This window comes from Zonotrichia albicollis, chromosome 17, assembly GCF_047830755.1.
Source record: "Zonotrichia albicollis isolate bZonAlb1 chromosome 17, bZonAlb1.hap1, whole genome shotgun sequence".
Taxonomy (NCBI): domain Eukaryota; kingdom Metazoa; phylum Chordata; class Aves; order Passeriformes; family Passerellidae; genus Zonotrichia; species Zonotrichia albicollis.
In genome coordinates this window covers 8713186-8732447 of record NC_133835.1, presented here as the reverse complement: position 1 = coordinate 8732447, position 19262 = coordinate 8713186, and the positions used below count along the sequence as shown (strand labels likewise).

The 19262-nt window shown below is 62.9% G+C and overlaps 2 protein-coding genes across 6 annotated transcripts; one reads left to right on the top strand and one right to left on the bottom strand.

The window, feature by feature from the left end:
* The first annotated feature begins 385 nt into the window (after positions 1-385).
* On the top strand, positions 386-9573 carry ANGPT4 (angiopoietin 4). 2 transcript variants are annotated; one of them, XM_074553706.1, is made up of 10 exons: positions 386-888; positions 5017-5172; positions 5603-5724; positions 6021-6253; positions 6719-6834; positions 7268-7369; positions 7449-7615; positions 8384-8514; positions 8601-8793; positions 8892-9573. In XM_074553706.1, exons 1-9 carry the CDS (start codon positions 577-579, stop codon positions 8759-8761), a joined length of 1500 nt encoding a protein of 499 aa, XP_074409807.1. In that variant the 5' UTR covers positions 386-576; the 3' UTR covers positions 8762-8793; positions 8892-9573. The 2 variants fall into 2 exon arrangements, with proteins under 2 accessions (XP_074409807.1, XP_074409808.1); XM_074553707.1 differs by having other exon boundaries at positions 392-888; positions 8601-9573.
* A 1897-nt stretch (positions 9574-11470) lies between these two features.
* Positions 11471-19212, bottom strand: FAM110A (family with sequence similarity 110 member A). 4 transcript variants are annotated; one of them, XM_074553722.1, is made up of 3 exons: positions 19071-19212; positions 15520-18437; positions 11494-13267 (listed from the first exon to the last, which is right to left on the bottom strand). In XM_074553722.1, the coding sequence occupies exon 3, from the start codon at positions 13197-13199 to the stop codon at positions 12198-12200; it is 1002 nt and encodes a 333-aa protein (XP_074409823.1). In that variant the 5' UTR covers positions 13200-13267; positions 15520-18437; positions 19071-19212; the 3' UTR covers positions 11494-12197. The 4 variants fall into 4 exon arrangements, with proteins under 4 accessions (XP_074409824.1, XP_074409825.1, XP_074409823.1 ...); XM_074553723.1 differs by lacking the exons at positions 15520-18437; positions 19071-19212 and adding an exon at positions 14356-15513 and having other exon boundaries at positions 11471-13267; XM_074553724.1 differs by lacking the exons at positions 15520-18437; positions 19071-19212 and adding an exon at positions 13951-14348 and having other exon boundaries at positions 11471-13267.
* Between the last annotated feature and the right edge of the window lie 50 nt (positions 19213-19262).

Genomic DNA, 19262 nt, shown 5'->3' with positions numbered 1-19262 from the left:
GAAATGCAGGCCTGGCTCCCGCTGGCATTATAAATAGCCGGGGCTCGGGAGGGAGCCTGGGATGGGGGTGCCGGGGTTGGTGATCGAGGGGACTCGCGGGGTGCAAGGCCGGGGCTGGGAGAGCTCGGTGCTGCCCTGGCGCTGTCCATCCATCCATCCATCCATGCACCCCGGGACGTGCGATGAGTTGTGCAGAGAACGCCCGGGGGAGGGACGGGGCTGCGTGTGCGAGTGTGAGAGTGTGTGTGTGTGTGTGTGTGTGTGTGAGAGAGACATTTATAGATCACGTGTGAAACTTGATCTCCCCGCAGTGGACCCAGAGGAAAGAAAAAAGATAGAAGTATTGTTTTTAAACAGATTTTTTCCTTTGTTTTTCTTTTTTTTTTTTTTTTTTCCTCCCCTCTCCCCCTGCGAGGGCTGGCGATAAAAGGCCGGGGCGGCCAGCGCTGGCTCAGAGGGAGGAAATGCCGAAATCGCCGCGGTCGGAGGCGGCGGCCAGCGCCCACTGACCCACCCGGCACGGAGCGAGCATCCCCGGCCGTGTCACCCGGCCCCGGGGGGACCCCCGTGAGGGCCATGCGGGCGCTCAGCCTCGGCCTGGTGGCCCTGACCTGCGCCACCACGGCTCTGTGCGCTGCCGGAGCGCAGCGCCGGGCTCTGGAGGGCGGCGGCCGCCGGCGCTACCACCGCGTGCAGCACGGCCACTGCAGCTACACCTTCGTGCTGCCCGAGGCCGAGCCCCCGCCGTGCCCCGCCGCCCCCGGGCCTGCCCCCGGGGCCGCCAGCGGGCTGCTCCAGCGCGACTCGCCCGCCGGCACCGCCGGGGCTGCACAGCGCCTGCGGCACCTGGAGAGGATCCTGGAGAACAGCACCCAGTGGCTGCTGAAGGTACGGGGCAGGATGGGGGTGCGAGGGGACAAACAGAGGGGCGGCGTGGGCAGGGAATGTGTGCAGCGCCCGCTTGTGCAGCATCCCTGGGGCACAGCTTGGGCACTGGGGCCTGTGCCCATCTGAGCATCCAGGTCAGCTTTTCTCGGCAAGTGTGCAGCTGGAGCAGCACGGAGGGTATGCTTGCTGTGGGTTCTGCAGGTGCTGCAGGTCACTCACCCAGAGCACTCCCCACTGAGGCTGTATTCCCTGTCCATCCCTGCCATAGGGCTCCTCATGGTCCTGGCTGGGTTAGCTGTGCCAAGCATCCCTTGGGGATCAGCATTACAAGCTCAAGGCGAGCAGACTGGGAAGGGGTTTGGCCAGTGGTAGGGAGAGGGTCCCAAGGGTAGGGGCGACCAAAATCTCTCCAGCTCCATCGTTTTCCCTCTACAGGCTTTGGAAAAGCTCCCAGCACTTGGTGAGACTTTGTGTGGGAGCAGGGGGGTGCCACCCCAGAGGGGCTGTGTACCCACAGGGTTGCCACCCCCAGCCCCCACTGGCTCGCCCCATCCCCAGTGCCTGAGGCAGGAAGCAGCATTTCCTTTCTGGAGCCCCCACCAGCCGAGTGTGGCTGCCTGCGTCAGACCCAGGAATAGCTCATCCCAAGGGACACATCCCCGGGGGCCCTGAGCCCCACAGCCCGTGCCAGGAACACTGGGTACCTGCACTGATAAGAGGAGAGGCAGCTTGTCCCCAGCTGTCACTGACCCAGCAGAGCCACATGGCTGTCCTGTGGTGTCCCACCAGGCTGCAATGGGACCTGTGTGCCTCTGCAGTCCCATTTCCTGGGTGATGTCCCTGTGCTGAGCCCCTGCAGCCCTCAGGGATCAGTATGGGGCCAACACAGTGAGTGCGGGTCCCGAGGATGGCCTGTGCCAGCCACGCTGCTTGGGGAGCCACCCTGGCTGTGGGGGACAGTGCAGGCAGTGGGGACGTGCAGGACATTCCCCCTTGTCCCCTCAGCCATCCTAGAGAACAAATTCCTCAAGAGCTGGGAAAACGCTGAACCGTGGCTCTGCTGGAAGCCAGCCCAGAGTGCTGCAGAGGGGTCAGCAGGGCCAGTGACAACCTGGCTGGTGGCACCAAATCTCTGTCACTGTGGAACCTGCTGGGTCTGCTGGGTGCATATGAGCCCTGGGGTCCCTGTGCCCTGGGGTCCCTGTGCCCTCTCGGGATGAGGGCAGCTTTTCTATGGCCAAGCAAGGCAGGGGATCAGGGTCCCACCACAGCTGCAATGGCCCTGTCCAGAGCAGACAGCCATGGGCAAAGTGGGACTGCACATCTGGGCAGCTGTGGGCAGCAATGCCCCTCACCATAGCCCCAAGGATCACTGGGCAGTGGAGCACTGGGCAGCCAGTACCCCATTCCTTCCCCATCCTGTTCTATCTATCTATCCATCCCATCCCACAGCATGGCTCTCTCCTTTTAGAGGCAGTTTGCAGCTCTGTTTTTTGCTGTTGTTCCTTAGCTTCCCAAATTTCAGCAGAGCTGCCCAAGAACGCTTGTTTTGGTCAGACTCCAGTCCTGAACAAACAAACGAGGGCTCAAAAGAGGCACTGGGTTCAGGGACAGCTCATAAACAACGTTGCATCCCCGTCTGCTCTGCCCTGGCATGGGGAGCCCTGCAGGGTGCTGAGAAATTGGGAGATCTCCTGGTACCCAAGAGGTTCTCCAGTTCCCCTCAGGTATCTCCTGGGCCTCTCCCAGGAGCCCCATCCATGGCACTGGGGCTGGCCCACCCTCCCCACTCAGCACCCCGTGGTGGGGACATGGCCAGCACCCAGCACACAAGGACACTTGTGTCTCAGGAGGAATTAATTTTAGTTCAAACACAAACACTTGATGGTGCCACTGGGTCTAGCAGGGGACTCGGTGTGGGATGGGGTCTCCAGCAGGGCAGGGGCATTTTGGCAGCTCTGAGGTGCCTGAAGGGCTGGTGCTGCTCGCCCTGGGATGTGTGCAGCAGTGTGGGGAGCAGGTGAAGGGTTTTCCACCCACCTGTGACTCAAGGATTCCTGAGCTGGTGCTTGTGAAATGTTTAGAAATGTCAGGGCAGGATAGGAACTGGGGCAGAGGGGAAGGATGTGGCTGCAAGAAGGCAGCACAGGATGATCCAGCTGTGGGCAGTGGGATCCCAGCATGGGCACAGAGAGTGGCTGAGTTTCCTTCTGGGGTGACCAAAACAGCACCACAGCCTTTCCCACAGCAGCTCTACCCTTATGGTGCAGAAATGAGTTTCTGAGGCCGGGAGAGCCCAGATCACATCAGCACCCATGAGATGGAGGAGGGGGGGTCCCGGATTCCGTGTCCTTGGCTCAGAGCCTGCCCCACTTGTGTTCCCTATGCCAGACATGCTTGGGGACACTGTGCCCCACTCCAGCTCCCAGCGAGCTGCTGGGGCCAGGATCCAGGGCTCCATCTCCAGGACTCTCAGCCTTCCCCGTGCCAGCTTGACCTTTTCTCTGGGTATGTTCTGCCCTCAGCTCACAGATATGTTTATTTAAAAAAAAAAAAAAAAAAAAAAAAAAGGCAAGATTGAGAGGGAGAAAAGGCCTCCCCAAGCCCTGTGAAGCAACAAGATTAACGACGTGGTTAAAGGGAAACTCTCCAGCAATCCCTCAGCTCGGGGAAATGTTTTCCAGACGCGGCTTTCCGACCTTTCCCTGCTTCCTCCCTGAGAGCACGTTCCTGCGAGGGAAAATCCCCAGGGAAACGGGTGCAGGCAGGGCTGCCTGGGATGGTCAGCCCTGGGACCTTCCTGCCCCGAGACCCTCCTGCCCCACACGGATGCTCAGCGTGGGGTGATGGTTTTGCCACTGCCTGGTGTGGAGGAGGAGGAGGGAGCAGTGAGATTTCATCATGCCAAACAAGTGCAGAGCCCTGTGCCCTGGCCCACTGCCGGCCCCACTCCCACGCTAAGTATCCATCCCAACACTGCTGCCTGCTTGCCTGGTATTCCATGGTGCCAAACATCCCAGAACAGCTGCCTGGTATTCCATGGTGTCAAATATCCCAACATTGCTGCCTGTCATGGTGTTCCATGGTGCCAAACATCCCAGAACTGCTGCCTGGTATTCCATGGTGCCAAACATCCCAGAACTGCTGCTTGCCTGCCACCATGCCAAGCATCCCAGCAGCACTGCATTCCCACCACAGTGCACAACAACCCTGCACCCCTGCCTGCTTTCCACACTGCCCAGACAGCAGCATCCCAACCCTGCTGATTCTGCTCCACAGCCCCACAAGATGCAGGGGGATAGAGCAGCATCCCAACCCTGCCGATTCTGCTCCACAGCCCCACAAGATGCAGGGGGATGTGGGGCTCTGCCTGCACCACGGGGAGCTCAGGCAGGGAGCAGGATCTGCGGGATGCAGGGAGCGGGGCAGCCCCGGTCCCCCCTGCTCTCAGGGGCTGCTTTCCCAGCGTGGGCGGCCCCTTCCGCTGCCTGCGGCCCCGCCGAGGGACCGTGCCCCCAGCGAGGCCATCGCCCTGGGGAGGGGCTCAATGGGAACCTCATGGCGGGGCTGCCAGAAATAGCAAAGCCTTTGGGAAAGGCGGCTCCCCCGCGGGCTGGGAAAGCGGAAGCGTCATCTCAGCTGTGTCCGAGCCGTGTTCGCAGCCTCAGCTTCTTCCCAGCCCCGAGCACTCACACGCGGTGGGGCAGCACGGGGTGCCGGACACCGACCGTCCCTGGCTGACCGTGTCCCCTCGCCCTCTGCATCCCAGTGGTTTGGGCTGGCAGCTGGTGCTGATGGCAGTGCCAGTCACTCCCTGCCCGGCTGCTTGGCACAGGCAACCCTGGCCGGGCACCAGCCCGGCTCGCCAGCACACCTGGGCACACAGAAGCCCATGCCAGGCCCCAGCTGGTACCACAGCCCAGGAATCTTGGCAGCCGCTGCCTGAGGAGCCTCCCCTGCAGCAGCTCAGCTCGCTCTGTCCTCTGATAAGGTTCCAAGGGCCCCGGGGTGGGTCAAGCCTTGTGGAGACACAGGGCTGTGCCCAGCGATGCCAGGCTCAGCTGGGACGCTGAGACAGAACCCAAAGAGGTGCCCAAATGACCCCTGCATCTTCCCTTCCCTGCACAGCTGGAGAGCTACATCCAGAGCAGCGTGAAGCCGGAGGTGGCCGAGCTGCAGCAGGCGGCGGTGCAGAACCAGACCGCGGCCATGCTGGAGATGGGCAGCTCCCTCCTGAACCGCAGCGCCGAGCAGAGCCGCAAGCTCACCGACGTGGAGGCACAGGTTTGTCCCCATGTCCCCATCACCCTGAGAGGTACAGCTTGTGTGTCCCCATGTCCCACCACCCTGAGAGGAATAGCACGTGTGTCCCCATGTCCCTGCCACCTTGAGAGGTACAGCTCGTGTGTCCCCATGTCCCTGCCACCCTGAGAGGTACAGAATGTGTGTTCCCACTTCCCACCACCCTGAGATGTACAGAATGCGTGTCCCCATGTCCCACCACCCTGAGAGGTACAGCTCGTGTGTCCCCATGTCCCTGCCACCCTGAGACCTGGTGGGTGGCACGGTTTGTCTGCAGATAAAAGCGATGCCCCGAGTTGACCCAGGGTTTAATGCACCCCTTGTGGAGGTACCAGGGCTGTGTGCCCGAGACACCTCGGGTGTGGTGTGGCCCTGGTGTCGATGCCAAGGGTCCCCTCTGCTCCTGAGGCAGGTGCTGAATCAGACGTGGCGCATCGAGATGCAGCTCCAGGAGAACTCCCTGTCCACCATCAAGCTGGAGAAGCAGCTGCTGCTGCAGACCAATGAGATCCACAAGCTGCAGAACAGAAACAAGTAGGGGCTGGGGCGGCTCAGGGACCCCCACAGCCCTTGGACCCCACAGGGAGGCTGGTCTCTCTCACCTCACACTGCACTTTGAGGGGGCTTGAACCCCTCCAGGTGCTGGCTGTGGTCCCTGGGGGGTTGCACAGCCCCAGCACGGCCACCGGGCTTTGGGTTCCCCTGGCTGGGCACGTCCCAGAAGTGAGGGTGCAATTCAGGGGTGCAGCAGGGGATGGGGACAGCAGTGGGTCCCTGCAGACACGCTGGGACCGCTCTGCCACCCCGTCACCGCTGCATCCCACTCCCAGCATCCTGGAGGGGCGGGTGCTGGAGATGGAAACGAAGCAGCAGGCGGAGCTGGCGGGGGCCCACTCGGAGAAGGAGAAGCTGCAGCGGCTGCTGAGCCGGCAGAGCGGCGCCATCGAGGAGATGGAAAAGACGCTGCTGGCTGCCAGTGCCAACACCAGCCTGCTCCAGCGGCAGCAGCTCCAGCTCCTCCAGTCCGTCCAGAGCCTGGTGCGCCTCGTGTCGCAGGGCAGAGGTGAGCGGGGTGTGCGGGCACAGCGGGGGCACTGGGAAAGCTCCATGTCCTCCCAGCAGCGAGCCAGGGTGCCCCCTGTGGTCTGCTCAGCCTGGGTGACTTCACCTCAAAATCACAGAATCATTCAGTGGGAGAATGGTTTGGGTTTGGGAGAGATCTTAAAGCTCATCTCATTCCAACACCCTGCCATGGGCAGGAGCACCTTCCGCTAGAAAATTATCCACTCATTGCAACCAAGGAGCAGCTTGGAGCCCCAAGGGCTGGGTCCATAGCCTGATGCCATTCCCAGCCATGGCAAACCCCCAGGGGTGAGGCTGGCACAGCTGCCTTGCTCAGCCCTCAGGAGATGGCACAGAAGATTAAACAAAAAAATCTAGGAGCACAAAGGGAGAGGGAAGAGCAGCAAAATCAGTCAGGGCTGCAGGGCCATCAGTTTTGGCCTTCTCACTGTCCCTTCTGCCACAGCCACGTCACCTGGGCAGGAGCAGCAATTCCAGGACTGTGCCGATGTGCGCCGGGCGGGCATCCATGCCAGTGGCATCTACACCCTGCACATTGCCAACCTCAGCGAGCCCAAAAAGGTGAGCACAGCCCAGAGAGGGCTTCCCTGCCCCACCCTGGAGTGTTGCCCACCCAGCACAGCAGCTCCACACCAATCCCTCTGTTGCTTGGCACATCCTGGAGCAGTTTCCCCACCCCATCCCCTTCCAGCCTTGGGGGCTGTACAGGGATGAAGGCAGCACCCACAGGATGAAAGCAGGGCTGGCACATCCTTCCAAATGGGGACATAAAACTGATTTTAGGCAGTTTTATAAGCACCAGACCCCAGCCCCTGCCCATGGCCATGGAGGGAGGAGAGACCCCTCAGCCAGGCACTGGGCACAGCACACCCTCGTCAGCCCCTCAGGCAGCTCTAGCACCCACAGGGCACCCACACTGAGCTGCCCAGCCTGGCCGGGTTGCACCTGGATACCCACTCCAAGCCATCCCCAGCTGTCCCTCACTCCCTTGCAGGCATTCTGTGACATGGACACGGATCGAGGGGGCTGGACCATCATCCAGCTCCGTGCCAACGGCAGCCTCAGCTTCCAGAGGAGCTGGAGGGAGTACAAGCAGGTGTGTGTCTAACTGGGGATTGGGGACACGCCGGGGCCACCCCAGGCACCCTGAACTCACCCGCCCCGCTGCTCCACAGGGCTTTGGGGACGCGTCAGGGGAGTACTGGCTGGGGAATGAGGCGGTGCACCTGCTGACCAGCCGGGTGCCCTACGCCCTGCGGGTGGAGCTGCAGGACTGGGAGGGCGGCCAGGTGTATGCCCACTACGGCAAATTCCAGCTGGGCAGCGAGCGGCAGTTCTACAGGTAGGGGAGAGGCACTGCGGGAACGGCCACCCACCCCTATCCCATCTCTGACTGTCACCAAACCCTGTGGGAACAGCCACCCAGCCCTCCCCATCTCTGTCCCCTGCCCAGTGGGAAGGGCTGGGTGTGGGAGGTGCAGGATCACCTGGGGCTTCACTGGGTTGTCCTGCTGTAGTTATGGTGACAGGTGCCAGGTACATTGCTGTGACAATTTCATCTCTCCCTGGGCTTCTGAGAAGTAGATTTTTAATGTATAAAATTGCATCAAGGCAGTGGGATTTGTCATCCCAGTGGGAGCAACTTGGGCACTTGCACTGAGGGATGTGGCACAGCTGTGGCCACCAGGCATTCCCAGGGTGTTGGGCATCCCCAGGCTGTCCATGTCCACAAAGAGATGCTGTGCTCCTAATGCTTATCTTGCCATGACCATGTGCTCCTGGCCATGGGCAGGAGGGTGGAAAGCAGCTGGGGGCCTTCACTGCTGGGCTGGAGGTGGAAGCAGCCCCCAGACATGCCCTGCACCATCCATGCCATGCATGAACCGAGCTGGCCCCCAGCAAGAGGACTGGAGGAGACCTGAGGGCCCTCTCTGCCCCAGCATTCCACAGCCCCCATCTTGGGGGCCAAGGACAGGAGGCCAGGCTGGCACTGCAGGATCTCTGCCCATCCCTCTGTGCTGTGTCCAGCTCATGGCAGCCCCTGAGCCATGCTGGGCTCTGTGACCCCCTGGCAGCCGGCAGTGACAGTGGCTGTGTCCCGTGGGCACAGGCTGTCACTGCAGGACTACAGTGGCACAGCTGGACAGCAGAGCGGGCTGGCACTGCAGGGCACCCAGTTCAGCACCCGCGACGCCGACAACGACAACTGCCTGTGCAAGTGTGCCCAGATGCTCTCGGGAGGTGAGTGGAGCAGGGGGACACCCCCGCGCAGCACCCATGGGTGCCAGCCTGCGGTGCCACCTCGCTGCCCTTGTCCCTTCCTACAGGATGGTGGTTTGATGCCTGTGGCCTCTCCAACCTGAATGGCATCTACTACCCGGCCCGGAACAACATCCGCAAGCTGAACGGCATCCGCTGGCACCACTTCCAGGGGCCCAGCTACTCCCTCAAGGGCACCCGCATGATGATCCGACCCTCCAGCTTCTGACGTGCCCAAGGCAGTGCCACACTGACAGACAAGTCCGGGACAAGGGATGGTTGGGGCTGAGATGTCCCAGCTGCTGCAGGGAACCTTTGCCATGAGTTTATTTTTTACTCTTGTTTATCCCATTTTTCAGAAGTCTGCAGTGTCACCATGGCCATGTTGGAGGAACCGTGGGCTGGAGCTGCAGGAGCTGCAGGAGAGGGACGAGGCCAGACCTGCCAAAGTGGTCTCCAGCATATGGAAACCCCCTGATCTCACCTCAGCTTCTCTCCACGAATTTCTGCTGGGCCTCAGGGTTTGATCTTGGGGACAGGGCTCCAAGACACCCCCAGTGAGGGGACTCTGGGAACCCCTGGGACCATGTGCATTCAAAGGGACCCCAGACATGATGGGGGCTTTGCCTTTTCACTGGTTTTGGATATTGTAAATCCCCCACCATCCCACTTTCCTGCAGGATTAGAGGAGCTGGATGGGACAGGAATCCTGATGAGCATGGGGGCTGGTGGTCCCTCCTTCCCTTTTGTCCAGACACAGCCATGCAGAGGGCCACAGGCTGTCCCCTTCCAAGCATGGCCCGAGCCACTGTCCCCGTGTATGGCAGGACAGGCACTATTCTACACGGGATGGAGCTGGGCTTCTCCAGCTCTAGAGAGGACAGGAAGAGCAGGGGGTGTCCTTGGGGACCCCCATGGGGACCTGGGATGGCCAGTGGGCCAGTTCTGGAAGGTCCTTGCTGGGAGCAGACACTGCTGTGGCAGGGGCTGGCAGGGCCCCAGGGTTGGCAGGAAGGGGCTGGGGTTTGTGGGTGGGGAGGGGGCTGTGGGTTAGAGGGGTGGGAGCTGCTGGGTGCTGGCACCGACACCGGCTGTGCACGCAGCAGGGGGGGGCTCCTGCTGCCTGCCCTCATCACTGTCCCGAGGCACCCGCTAATTAACGCTGATTAAAGCACGTGACGCTGTTGGCGCTTCCAGAAGATGCTCATCAGTGGGGAATAATTAAAAAATGGAAAACACGGGGGGCGGTGCTGCCGGTTTTCCTTCTGTGCTGGCTGCCTGCCTGCACCTCCTGCCTGCTCATGGGGCACCCGTGGGGAATCTCAGCACACAGGGTGAGGGTGATGGACGTTTCCCCGGCTGTCCCTCCTCCCTGGAAATAATATAATATAAATAACTGATGGCCTCAGCTGTGCTCCCCACGAAACCTGAGCCACCGGGAAGCAGCTGCCAGGGAAAGCGATAGGGACTTTGGGGCTGTCCTGCTGTCCCCAGTGGGGACATGCAATGGGGGGGCATTCTGGGGGGGACACGTGTGTGTCTGAACGTGTCTGTGCCAGTGTTTCATGCTGGCAGTCCCATGGGTGGGGGTCAGATGGAGACTCCTGGTTCAGGAACAAGGCTGCTGTGTGTGCATCTGTGTGTGCTCATCGAAATACTGCTCACAAACACGTGTGCACATGGACACACAGACATCCTGCATGCACGCGTGAGCACAAAGGGCTTTGGATGGCCATGTCAGGTCCCGGTCATGCAGGGCATGGGACACCAGAGCCACACCATGTACTGGCAGCACCTGAGGGACATGTGGCTGCTCAGACCTTGCCTGGCTGGGGACTGGTGGGCCCCCCCGCTTTTCCTTAGCAATAGCAACAAATTTAGACCAAGCCCTGGGACACACCACGCTGAGGAATCCGGCAGCACAGCCGGTCCCAGCCACCAGTGAGGATCTGGTTCCCTCAGAGATTTCCCCAAGGGCAAAGCCTGTCCCCAGGCTTTGCCCAGGGTCCCTGTCACCCTCTGGTTTCCGGGGTGTTTTCCCTGGGCAGGCACCCAGTGCCCCATGTGCTGTCATTAAGGATCCCCTGGGTGTGCGTGTCACTTCATCAGCCTGACTCACAGCCAGATGCCATCCTCGTGTCCTGTCACCACGTCCTGACACCACATCCTGCCCTCCACATTCCCAGCAGCAGGACCTGACAATAACCCAGCAGGAGTCACATGGATCCTGCACCCTAAGCAGGGGATCTGTGTGGACACACAACAGCCCAGAAATCAAGCTGGGGTGGTAAATTCTTCTTTATGGCGGCTTTTTTGGGGACCCTCAGTGCTGGATGGAAGCCCCAGTCAAGAGCCCATGGTGCTGCCCTGGCCTGTAGCTGCTGGGGGCTGTCACTGAAGGGACACAGTGGCAGGTCCACCTCCAGGTGGAGTCCCTGGATGCACGTGCTTTGGTGGCTTTGATGTCACCTTCCCCAGCAGACACCTGGCTGCATGGGACATCAGGAGCACGGTGACTGCAGGGCACAGGTGCCAGAAGAGCTGTGGTGCCCTGTGAGGCTGCCCTGGGCGAACCACGGGCGCTTTTCATCTTCAAAGCTCTCCCTGCTCCCGCTTTCATCCCAGCCCACCTGGGAGCTCTCTGCTACTGCCGCCCCCATCTCCAGTTCTTGGAGAGCCGGGACCTGGCCAAGCTTTGCAGCAGGGAGGGAAGGAGGCAGGGGAGGGTGCGTGGCACAGAGGGGAATCCCAGCAGCTGGGGCTCTGCCGGGACCTGCCAGACCCAACCTCCGCCCTGCCGTGCCCGCCGGGCCCCGCGCTGGCACGCTGCAGCCTGGAACGCGTGACTGCCTCCCAGCACCCATCCCCTCAGCACCCACTGCCCTGCAGAGCACCCCAGGAGTCCCTGTCCCATCCCAAACTTCACCGCCCCAAGAGACAACACACAGCCTCCAAAACACAGGTATTTAATAAAACTGGCTGCATTATAATTATTATTATTATTTACAGATCAAACATAAGGAAAATAGTAGAAAAGAGGAACTGTTGTCTTCATAAATACCAGGCCCAGCTTGGTGGGGGCTTCTTGCCCACTGGCAGCCGGGAAGGGGAACACAGGCACCTGCAGACACTCACACAGACACACAGCCCTGGGCAGCTTGAAGCAGGGGGTCAGGTTTGCCCCTCACCCCTCAAAGCACCAGGCTTTTCTTCAGGTATACGATGGGACCACCAGGATGCGGCCACCACCCCAGGCAGTGGGACCCCTTCCATGGAGGCTGCAAGAGGCAGCTCCTTCATGGGTACAGTGTCCCTGCTCGTGCAGGGGGACCCAGCCCCTTGCACCCCACCCTGGGATGTTGGTGAGGAGCAGGACAGGCAGGAGCTGCCAGCAGGACAGGCAGGGCAGCCACACTTGAGGCCCTGTGGGTGTTGAGGACCAGCCCCACACCCAGGGACATGTGTCCTCTGCCTTCCCATGGGCTTGGGGGACCTGGTTCTCCAGTGCTGGCACAGGGGTCTGACCATGGATCCCTGGCCACATCAGGCCAGTGATGCTGTGGCACCACCAAGAGGTCCCTGCTCCTCCCAGGGCACAGCCAGCGCTTTGTCCCCAGCAGTGCCCACGTACGAGTGACCCATCCCCGGTGCCCACCACGGCACTGCTACACATCGGAGACCTGCTGGGGCTCCCTGGCCTGGCGCAGCCCGTAGAGCCACTTGATGACGCGGGCGTTGCGCTCGATGATGGAGATGCCGTAGGGCACCCTCTCGGCCGGCCGCCCCTCCGGCGTGGCGGCGCTGGGCGGCGAGCGGCCGCCCTCCGAGCTGGCCGTGCTCACGCTGTGGAACTTGAGGGACACGATGTCCGAGCTGGCGCGGGCGAAGCGCTCGGCCCCCATGTCCTGCATCTCCTCGGGGTCGAGGCCGCAGTAGTTGAAGAAGCGCTCCAGGTCGGCGGTGGCCCGCGAGAGGCGATCGCTCAGGTCCGACTTGGAGCGGTGCAGCAGCGGCTGCCGGCGGGCGCTCTCCGGGCGGGCGGGCGAGCTCCGGGACGGGGTCACAGGCAGCCCACCGGGGATGGGGGATGCGGGCAGCGGTGTCACCGGGCTCCGCGGAGCTCCACAGGGACGGACATCCACCCTGCGCACGGCCACGTTGCCGGGGGGCTTGGGGGTGGCCGGGCTCTCCGGTGGCTTCACAGCCCCCTCCACCGCTGGAGCTTCCGCCCGCCACCTGCACTCCCTGCCCAGCGGGCTCTCCGCCTTAGGGAAGGGGCTGTCACAGAGGTTGATGAGGTTGTTGAGGATCTCCAGGTCAAGGGAGGTCTTCGGGCTGGCAGCATCGGCGCGGCGCGGCCCCGGGGGTGCCCTGCGGCTGGGGGTGAGCACAGCCCGGCGCACCCCGGGGGTGAAAAGAGGCTGCTTGAGCAGCAGTGGCCTCACCGGCTCCTGCCTGGTGCTGACGACCTTCTGGCTCTTCACGTACTTGGCCTTGTCGGCCTCCAGCCTCTCCACCGCGCTGGGCTTCCCGGCCCCCGGCTCGGCGTGCCGGCGGAAATACGCGGGCCCTTTGCGGAGGATACGGACGGGCATGGCCGAGGTGAAAGGCGCCGTCACCGTCACCCCCTTCATGGTGTCACCGGCTTGCAGCGCCTCGACGGGCATCCTCCGTGCCGGCACCGGGACACGGCGGAGCGGCCGCCACGGGCAGCGAGGGGCTCAGGCGCCGTGGGCTGCGGAAAGGGGCCGGAGTGAGAGCGGGGCCGGAGTGAGAGCGGCGGCGATGCTGCCCCTGCCCGCGCCCCGGCCCCACGGCAGACAAAGGCAGCCCCGGCTGTGCGGTACCGCACTCGCTGCGCCCCCGGCTCCGGGCTGCCTATTTGAAGGCGGTCACCACGCCTCCGCCGCCGCCGAGCCTTCCCGACAATGCCCCGGCCAATCCGCGCCGCACGCCTGCTTCAAACCGCACCGGGGCCAATGGCGCCGCCGGGGAGGGCGCCCGGTCGCGGCGAGGGGCGCCCTGCGGAGAGAGCGGGGGCGGAGGGAGCCGAGCACCCCTCACTGATGCTCTGCCCGAGCCGCAGGTGCCGGGGTGCATCGCCCGCATTAAGGGGGACATTGAATGTGCCCCTCGTCCATGCTCAGGGGTGCGCTGCCCACATCCAGGAGGGCATTTCCTTCACCCAGGCGTGCATCACCCACTCCCAGGGGAGCACTGATTGCTCCCAGGGGTGCCTCATCTACACCCTTGCATCACCCATGCCCAGGGGTGCATTGCCTGCTCCCCGGCGTGCATCCCCCATGCCCAGGTTTCCATCACCCACCACCCTGCCGGGCTGCTGGATTCCGTGCTCCGCTCCCTCTGCTGTTCCCTCAGCCCAAGCTCCGAGGCTGCTCCTAGGCTCCCTGCTCTCACCCTGGAGCTCCTTGGAAAGTAAGTGGAGCACACGGGGGTTTCCACTCGTGCTTTCCCGGGCGCTCGGGCAGCCTGAGGCCCTGTGCACCCGTGTCCTTGGGTCCCTGCCAACCCCAACAAGCGCAGCCGCCACAACGGTCGCACCAGCCCGCCCACAGCGAAAAGGGGGGGGGAGGGCACCCAAACCAGCCCTACACCCTTCTGCAGCCCCCTGACCAGAGGTGGACACCCCCAGAGTACCCCCAATACCCAGAGGGGCTCAGCAGCGGCAGGGCACACAGGAGCATATATGGGTCAGGCCCTCTCCCCCAACGCCTTTCCTAAGCTGCGCTGAGATTCCTCCCGAGGGTCCCGATTCGGGGCACCGATGAGCCCGAGGATGTGACAGCAAGCCCCGGCACTCACCGGGTGCAGAGGTGGGCAGGGCAGGGCCGGTGTGCTGTGGCCTCACTCGCTCCCGTGACAGCCCCGAGCCGGCAGCTGCCACCGTCACCCACTCACCTGCGTGTACAAACTTCCTGGGAGCAGCCCAGCGCCTGTCCCAGCGGCAGGAGCCAGCCCTGGCACCCAGAGCCCTGCCGAGCCGCGGCTGAGCCACAGCTGAGCCATGTCTGCACCCCCTACCAGCCCAAGGGTGCCGGATTCCCCAGAATCTGCACCCCAGCGGGATCAGGATCTCTGCACAGCTCACGGTGCATCCCCCTGACACGCTGTGACAGACGAGTGGCCATGGGGGAGGCTGGCTGCCCCTCTCCCCGTCCTCATCCCCTGCCTGGGGGGACATGCTGCCTCCTGACCTGGAAAATGTCTGCAGGGGGGCGGCCAGGCGTGGTGACAGCTGGGAACGGTCCCAGCACTGTCACAGATCCTCCTGCCTCCTTCCTGGGCAGCTTTCTGCACCCCTCTGCCCAACTCCTCGGGTCCAGTGCTGCCCAGCCGCTGTGCCAATGGCCAGCTTCGCTGCCCTTGTACCTGTGCCCAGCACAGGGAGGGCTCCCCGGTTCAGCACAGGGGTGCAAAAGTGTCCCCCAGGCAAGGCAAAGCAGGAAAATGTCCCCATGTCAGGCACTGTGGCTCAGCCTTGTACCAGACGCTCAGCCAAGCCACAGAGGAGATGGCTGTGAAATCCAGGGACAAGGACACAGGAGCCACAGCACAGCCACCAGTGGCCAGCGTGGGGACCCCTCCCCAGCACGGACAGCCCGGCCGGGCACAACCTGCTGCTCCACATTCCTGCAGAGCTGAGCCACGGCGCTGGCACGGCCACACCGAGCTGGGCTGCACTGAGCCAAGCAGAGAGTGGAGCCGCCCTCCAAACAGCCCCAAAAACTCGGCAACATAATCCCATACCCCAAACCCCGTTCAGGGATCTGAGCTCTGGGCATTGCCCAGTGTGGCCCCAGCTTCTCTCTCTCCTGAGGTGGGCAGTCCAGCCAGGCTCACATGGCACACCAGGTCACCTCCAGCCTGGAGGAGCTGCTCCAGAGGCACACGGTTGTGACCCCTTCACCCAGCCCCGCTCTGCTGGCACTGGACCAGCACGGGACCAGCACCACCTCTGCCACCCACCTGGATTGGCCCTGCGGCGTGGGAGCCTTGTCGGCCGGATCAGCTGCCACCTCCTTCTCCGTGCTGTCTTTCCGAGGGTGTCCCGATGGTGTCCTGCTGTCCCCACCCTCCTGCTCCCCAGCCCGTCCTCCCCGTCTCCCCGCTGACGGCGGCTGGAGGGTGCTGGAGCGGTTCTGCTGTGGCTGAGTCAGCGCCGGGCGAGGACGCCCTCCGAGGCAAATCAGCGCTCCCAAGGGATGGAAAGCACAGGGCATTCCTCCTCCGTGCCAGGCTGCGTCACGCAGCGCGCCGGTGCCCGGTGACGTCCCGGGTGCCGGTTCAGCCCGCGGTGCCGGCTGGGCAGCCTGGGTGCACACACGGCCCGAGGTGCTCACAGTGACAAATCCAAAATGCTTCTGGATGTCACTGCTCGCTGTGGGCAGAGGGTGCTGCTGCTGGGTTAGGGCTTCAGGGACACGGGGGAAATTCCCAGCCTTGCTGTGGGCACCCAGATTCCCTCATATCACTGGTACGGTTAGTTGGCAGGGCCCGCTCTCATTTGGAAATCTCATCTTGTTTCCCCATTCACCCAGCTGCAATAAACTCCAAAACATAGGAAAATAAACTGGTTAGCAGGAGAGGTGACAGACTGGAACAGGGTCACCAAGCCTGCAGCCACCTGGACCTGCTGGCCTGAACCCAGCCCCGGGGTGGCTCTTGCCCCATGGTCCAGGCATCTCTGTTCAGCTCTGCACAGAGGGAACGAGCATTTGGCTCATGTTGTGGAGCTCAGTTACAGCCTTGCATTGTTCAAATGGCTCCTGGAGCAAGACAAGGAGCTGGTGGAGGGAGAAGGGAAACAGTCTGGGAGCCAGAGGGCTGCCCCGAGCCCAGATTCACACAACGGGCTCAGCTAGAAAATCCCAGCTGGTGGGCGAGGGCAGAGCCCCAGGCTGCGTCCCCCCACGGGTGCCGAGACGCAGGCAGGAGGTGCAGGAGCTGCTCGGGCACGTCTGGCCCGTTGGAGCGGGGCGTTGGATGCAGGCAGCGCCCCAAGCCTCGCCCTGCCCAGGAGCATCCCGGGACATGCCCTGGGAGGGCAGCCTCCTGCAGGAATGCTCCCCCAGCACCCGGTGCAGCATCCCCACTCTGCCCCAGGAACATGGACTGTGTTTGTGAACAGAGGGACAAGGAGGTGCTGGCAGTGCCTTTGCTCTCACCTTCTACAGACACCCTCGTGCCACTGCCAGGACCTCCTGGATGCTAAATTAAGCTGCCAATGAGCAGAAAACACACTCAGCAGCCAATTCCCCCCTGGAAGTGCTGGGTGGAGGCAGCTACGGGTGCCTGGCAACACCTGCCAAGCCGCAGGGCTCAGGCTCGGCTGTGTGGGCACCCCCAGAGCTGAGGTCCCCAGCCCCTTCATCTTGGGTGTTAACTCCCAGTGTTTTATTCCAGCCTGTTGCCATGCCCAGACCCAGGATAAGCCACCATCTGCTCCTGACTCAGTTTCCCCAGCAAGAGCTCTACAGATCTGCTCCAGAAGGGACATGGGGACAGAATGGGGAGGCACCCACTGCACCCAGCATTACCCCATTCCCTGCGGGCAGCGGGAATGATGCTGCCTGCACCCGGATGTTCACACTCGGTCTGTGCTCAGGGATCCGGGAGCCAGGGAGGTGACAGATGGGGACATGCTGGGCACGAGGCCTTTGTCTGGCCGGTGGTGGCGGCAGCACAGACCCGCAGATGGCGGCTGCCGTGGGGCCGTGGCCGCAGCCCATGGCCAGGCAAGCGCTGGGCCCTGGGGATCCGGCCCTTTTGTTGGGGTCTCACCTCCGGCAGAGGCCCCTTCCCCGCTGCCCCCCACCAGCCTTTCCACTTTCAACTTGACCTGCTCCTTTCACATGGAAATGGAATGCAAATAAGGTTGGGGCTGCCGGAGTCCAGGCTGAGAGCTGCCAGCAGGTCCCCAAGTCTGGGGCTCACGCCCTGTCAAATAGGGTGGCCAGCAGTCCCTGGAGTGAGGGGGTCCCCTTGTCCCCCAGCAATGGAGCAGCAGCCACCTTCTGCCCAGGCAGAGCATCCCCACTCTCACACATGAAAGAAGATATTAGGGGATGGGTCTCACTAGGGCTGAGCTTAAGTACAGACCCCTGCTTTGCTGAGCTGCTGATCTTTCCATGCCATCCTGTCACCCCCATGGCATGAGCAGTGTGCCCACCCTGGGATCCCCTCTGCACCCCTGGCATTGCAGTTGGGATGGGCTCCCCAGCCCTGGCTGGGTGAGGAGGGGGCTTCCTGGAGGGGTGGTCATCACAGCCCAGCAAAGTCCCGCAGGCAGGGACGGCTCGGCTACCAAATGTTGCCATCTGCTTCGGGGCCTTGGCTCGCATCTGCCGGGGCTGCGGAGGGGCGAGGGGCCCGGGGCCGGGAGTTCAGCTGCGGGGCGGGCAGGGGGCGGAGGAGGCACAGCCGGGGCGGGCAGCACGCGTCCGGTGCATTTGGGTGAGCGGCGTGAAGGGGTAACACGAGGGTCCCACTGCCTCTTCCCCCTTAGCCCTTGGCCCTTGGGAAGGCTCTCACTGCCGGCTGAGCCGCCTCTTTGTGCCGACAAATTAAACACAGGACAATTGCCGTCCCCTCCGTGTCCCCATACCCATGGACACACCATGACCTCAGCTGCCCACCCCAAGCTCCCTGCGTCTGCTTTCCCCAGCACCTTGCACTGTTCCCCACCTTCCAGGTTCTCTGGAGTCCTGTACTGGTTTGACTGGGATAGAGGTCATTTTGTCCGTAGGAGCCAGGGCGGGACTGTTTTGGAGCTGTGCTGAAAGAAGTGCTGATGACCCAGGAGTGTCTGATCTTGGCTGAGCCGTGCACACAGAGCCCCAAGGACTTCTCTGCTCCTGCTGCTGCCCCACCAGTGAGTAAGAGCGCTGGGGGGACATAGAAATTGCGAGGGGACGTGGATGGGACAGCTCTGCCACTCCCCCTTCCCCCCCTGCCCCGGGATACCCCAGACTATAGGACATCCTTGCTTTTCCTATGAAGCTGCTCCGTGAGTTTAGTCCCTTTTACCATTTTATCTTTCCCCATTTTGTACGCCATCCCACCCGGGGGGGTGTGTGTGAGTGAGCAGCTGAGGGGGTCTGAGCCGCCTGCTGGGATTAAATCGCAGCAGCACCTCAAACTGTGACCATCCCCCCCACTGTCACCCAGTGTCCCTGCAGCCCCGGGGACAAGACTTGTCCCCACACTACACCCAACGCTCCTGGCTGCCATGGGTGCTCCCACAGGCGCAGGGCAGGCTGGAGGAGCAAACCGCAGTCCCTCGGAGGGACAGGGACAGTAAGAGCGCTGCAGACAGGTAGGGCAGGGCGGCAGGCGGGGAAGCAGGCGGGAGAAGGCGGGAGAAGGCAGCCCCGCGTTTTGCAGGGCTGCAGCCCGCTCTCCCAGCGACACCCGGTGGGTGCTGGGGGAAGAGCCGCCATGAGGCATCCCGGGGCGGTGGGTCCGGGCTGGGAGAGGGGGGCTGGCTGCTGGGGGTGACCTGGGGTCCGTGTCCTCACCGTGTCACCTCCCGGCCGGTGCAAATGGCTCATCCGCTGGCTCGCGGCTGTGTCCCCGCAGTGTTCCGAGGTGGGACAACTCCCACATTCGGAGGTTCTCCAGCGCCCCATGCCAAGCTCGTGACCCCGCAGAGATCCTGATGGGGACAGGAACCGTCATCGGCTGACACTTGCACCTGCAAGAAGAGTCTC

Bases quoted from the DNA above. Each gene is read 5' to 3' on its own strand.
- ANGPT4 (XM_074553706.1), top strand. From the start codon at position 577: ATGCGGGCGCTCAGCCTCGGCCTGGTGGCCCTGACCTGCGCCACCACG. The intron at 7,370-7,448 runs GTGTGTGTCTAA...GCTGCTCCACAG, and splicing joins GCTGGAGGGAGTACAAGCAG to GGCTTTGGGGACGCGTCAGG. The intron at 7,616-8,383 runs GTAGGGGAGAGG...CCGTGGGCACAG, and splicing joins AGCGAGCGGCAGTTCTACAG to GCTGTCACTGCAGGACTACA.
- FAM110A (XM_074553722.1), bottom strand. From the start codon at position 13,199: ATGCCCGTCGAGGCGCTGCAAGCCGGTGACACCATGAAGGGGGTGACG.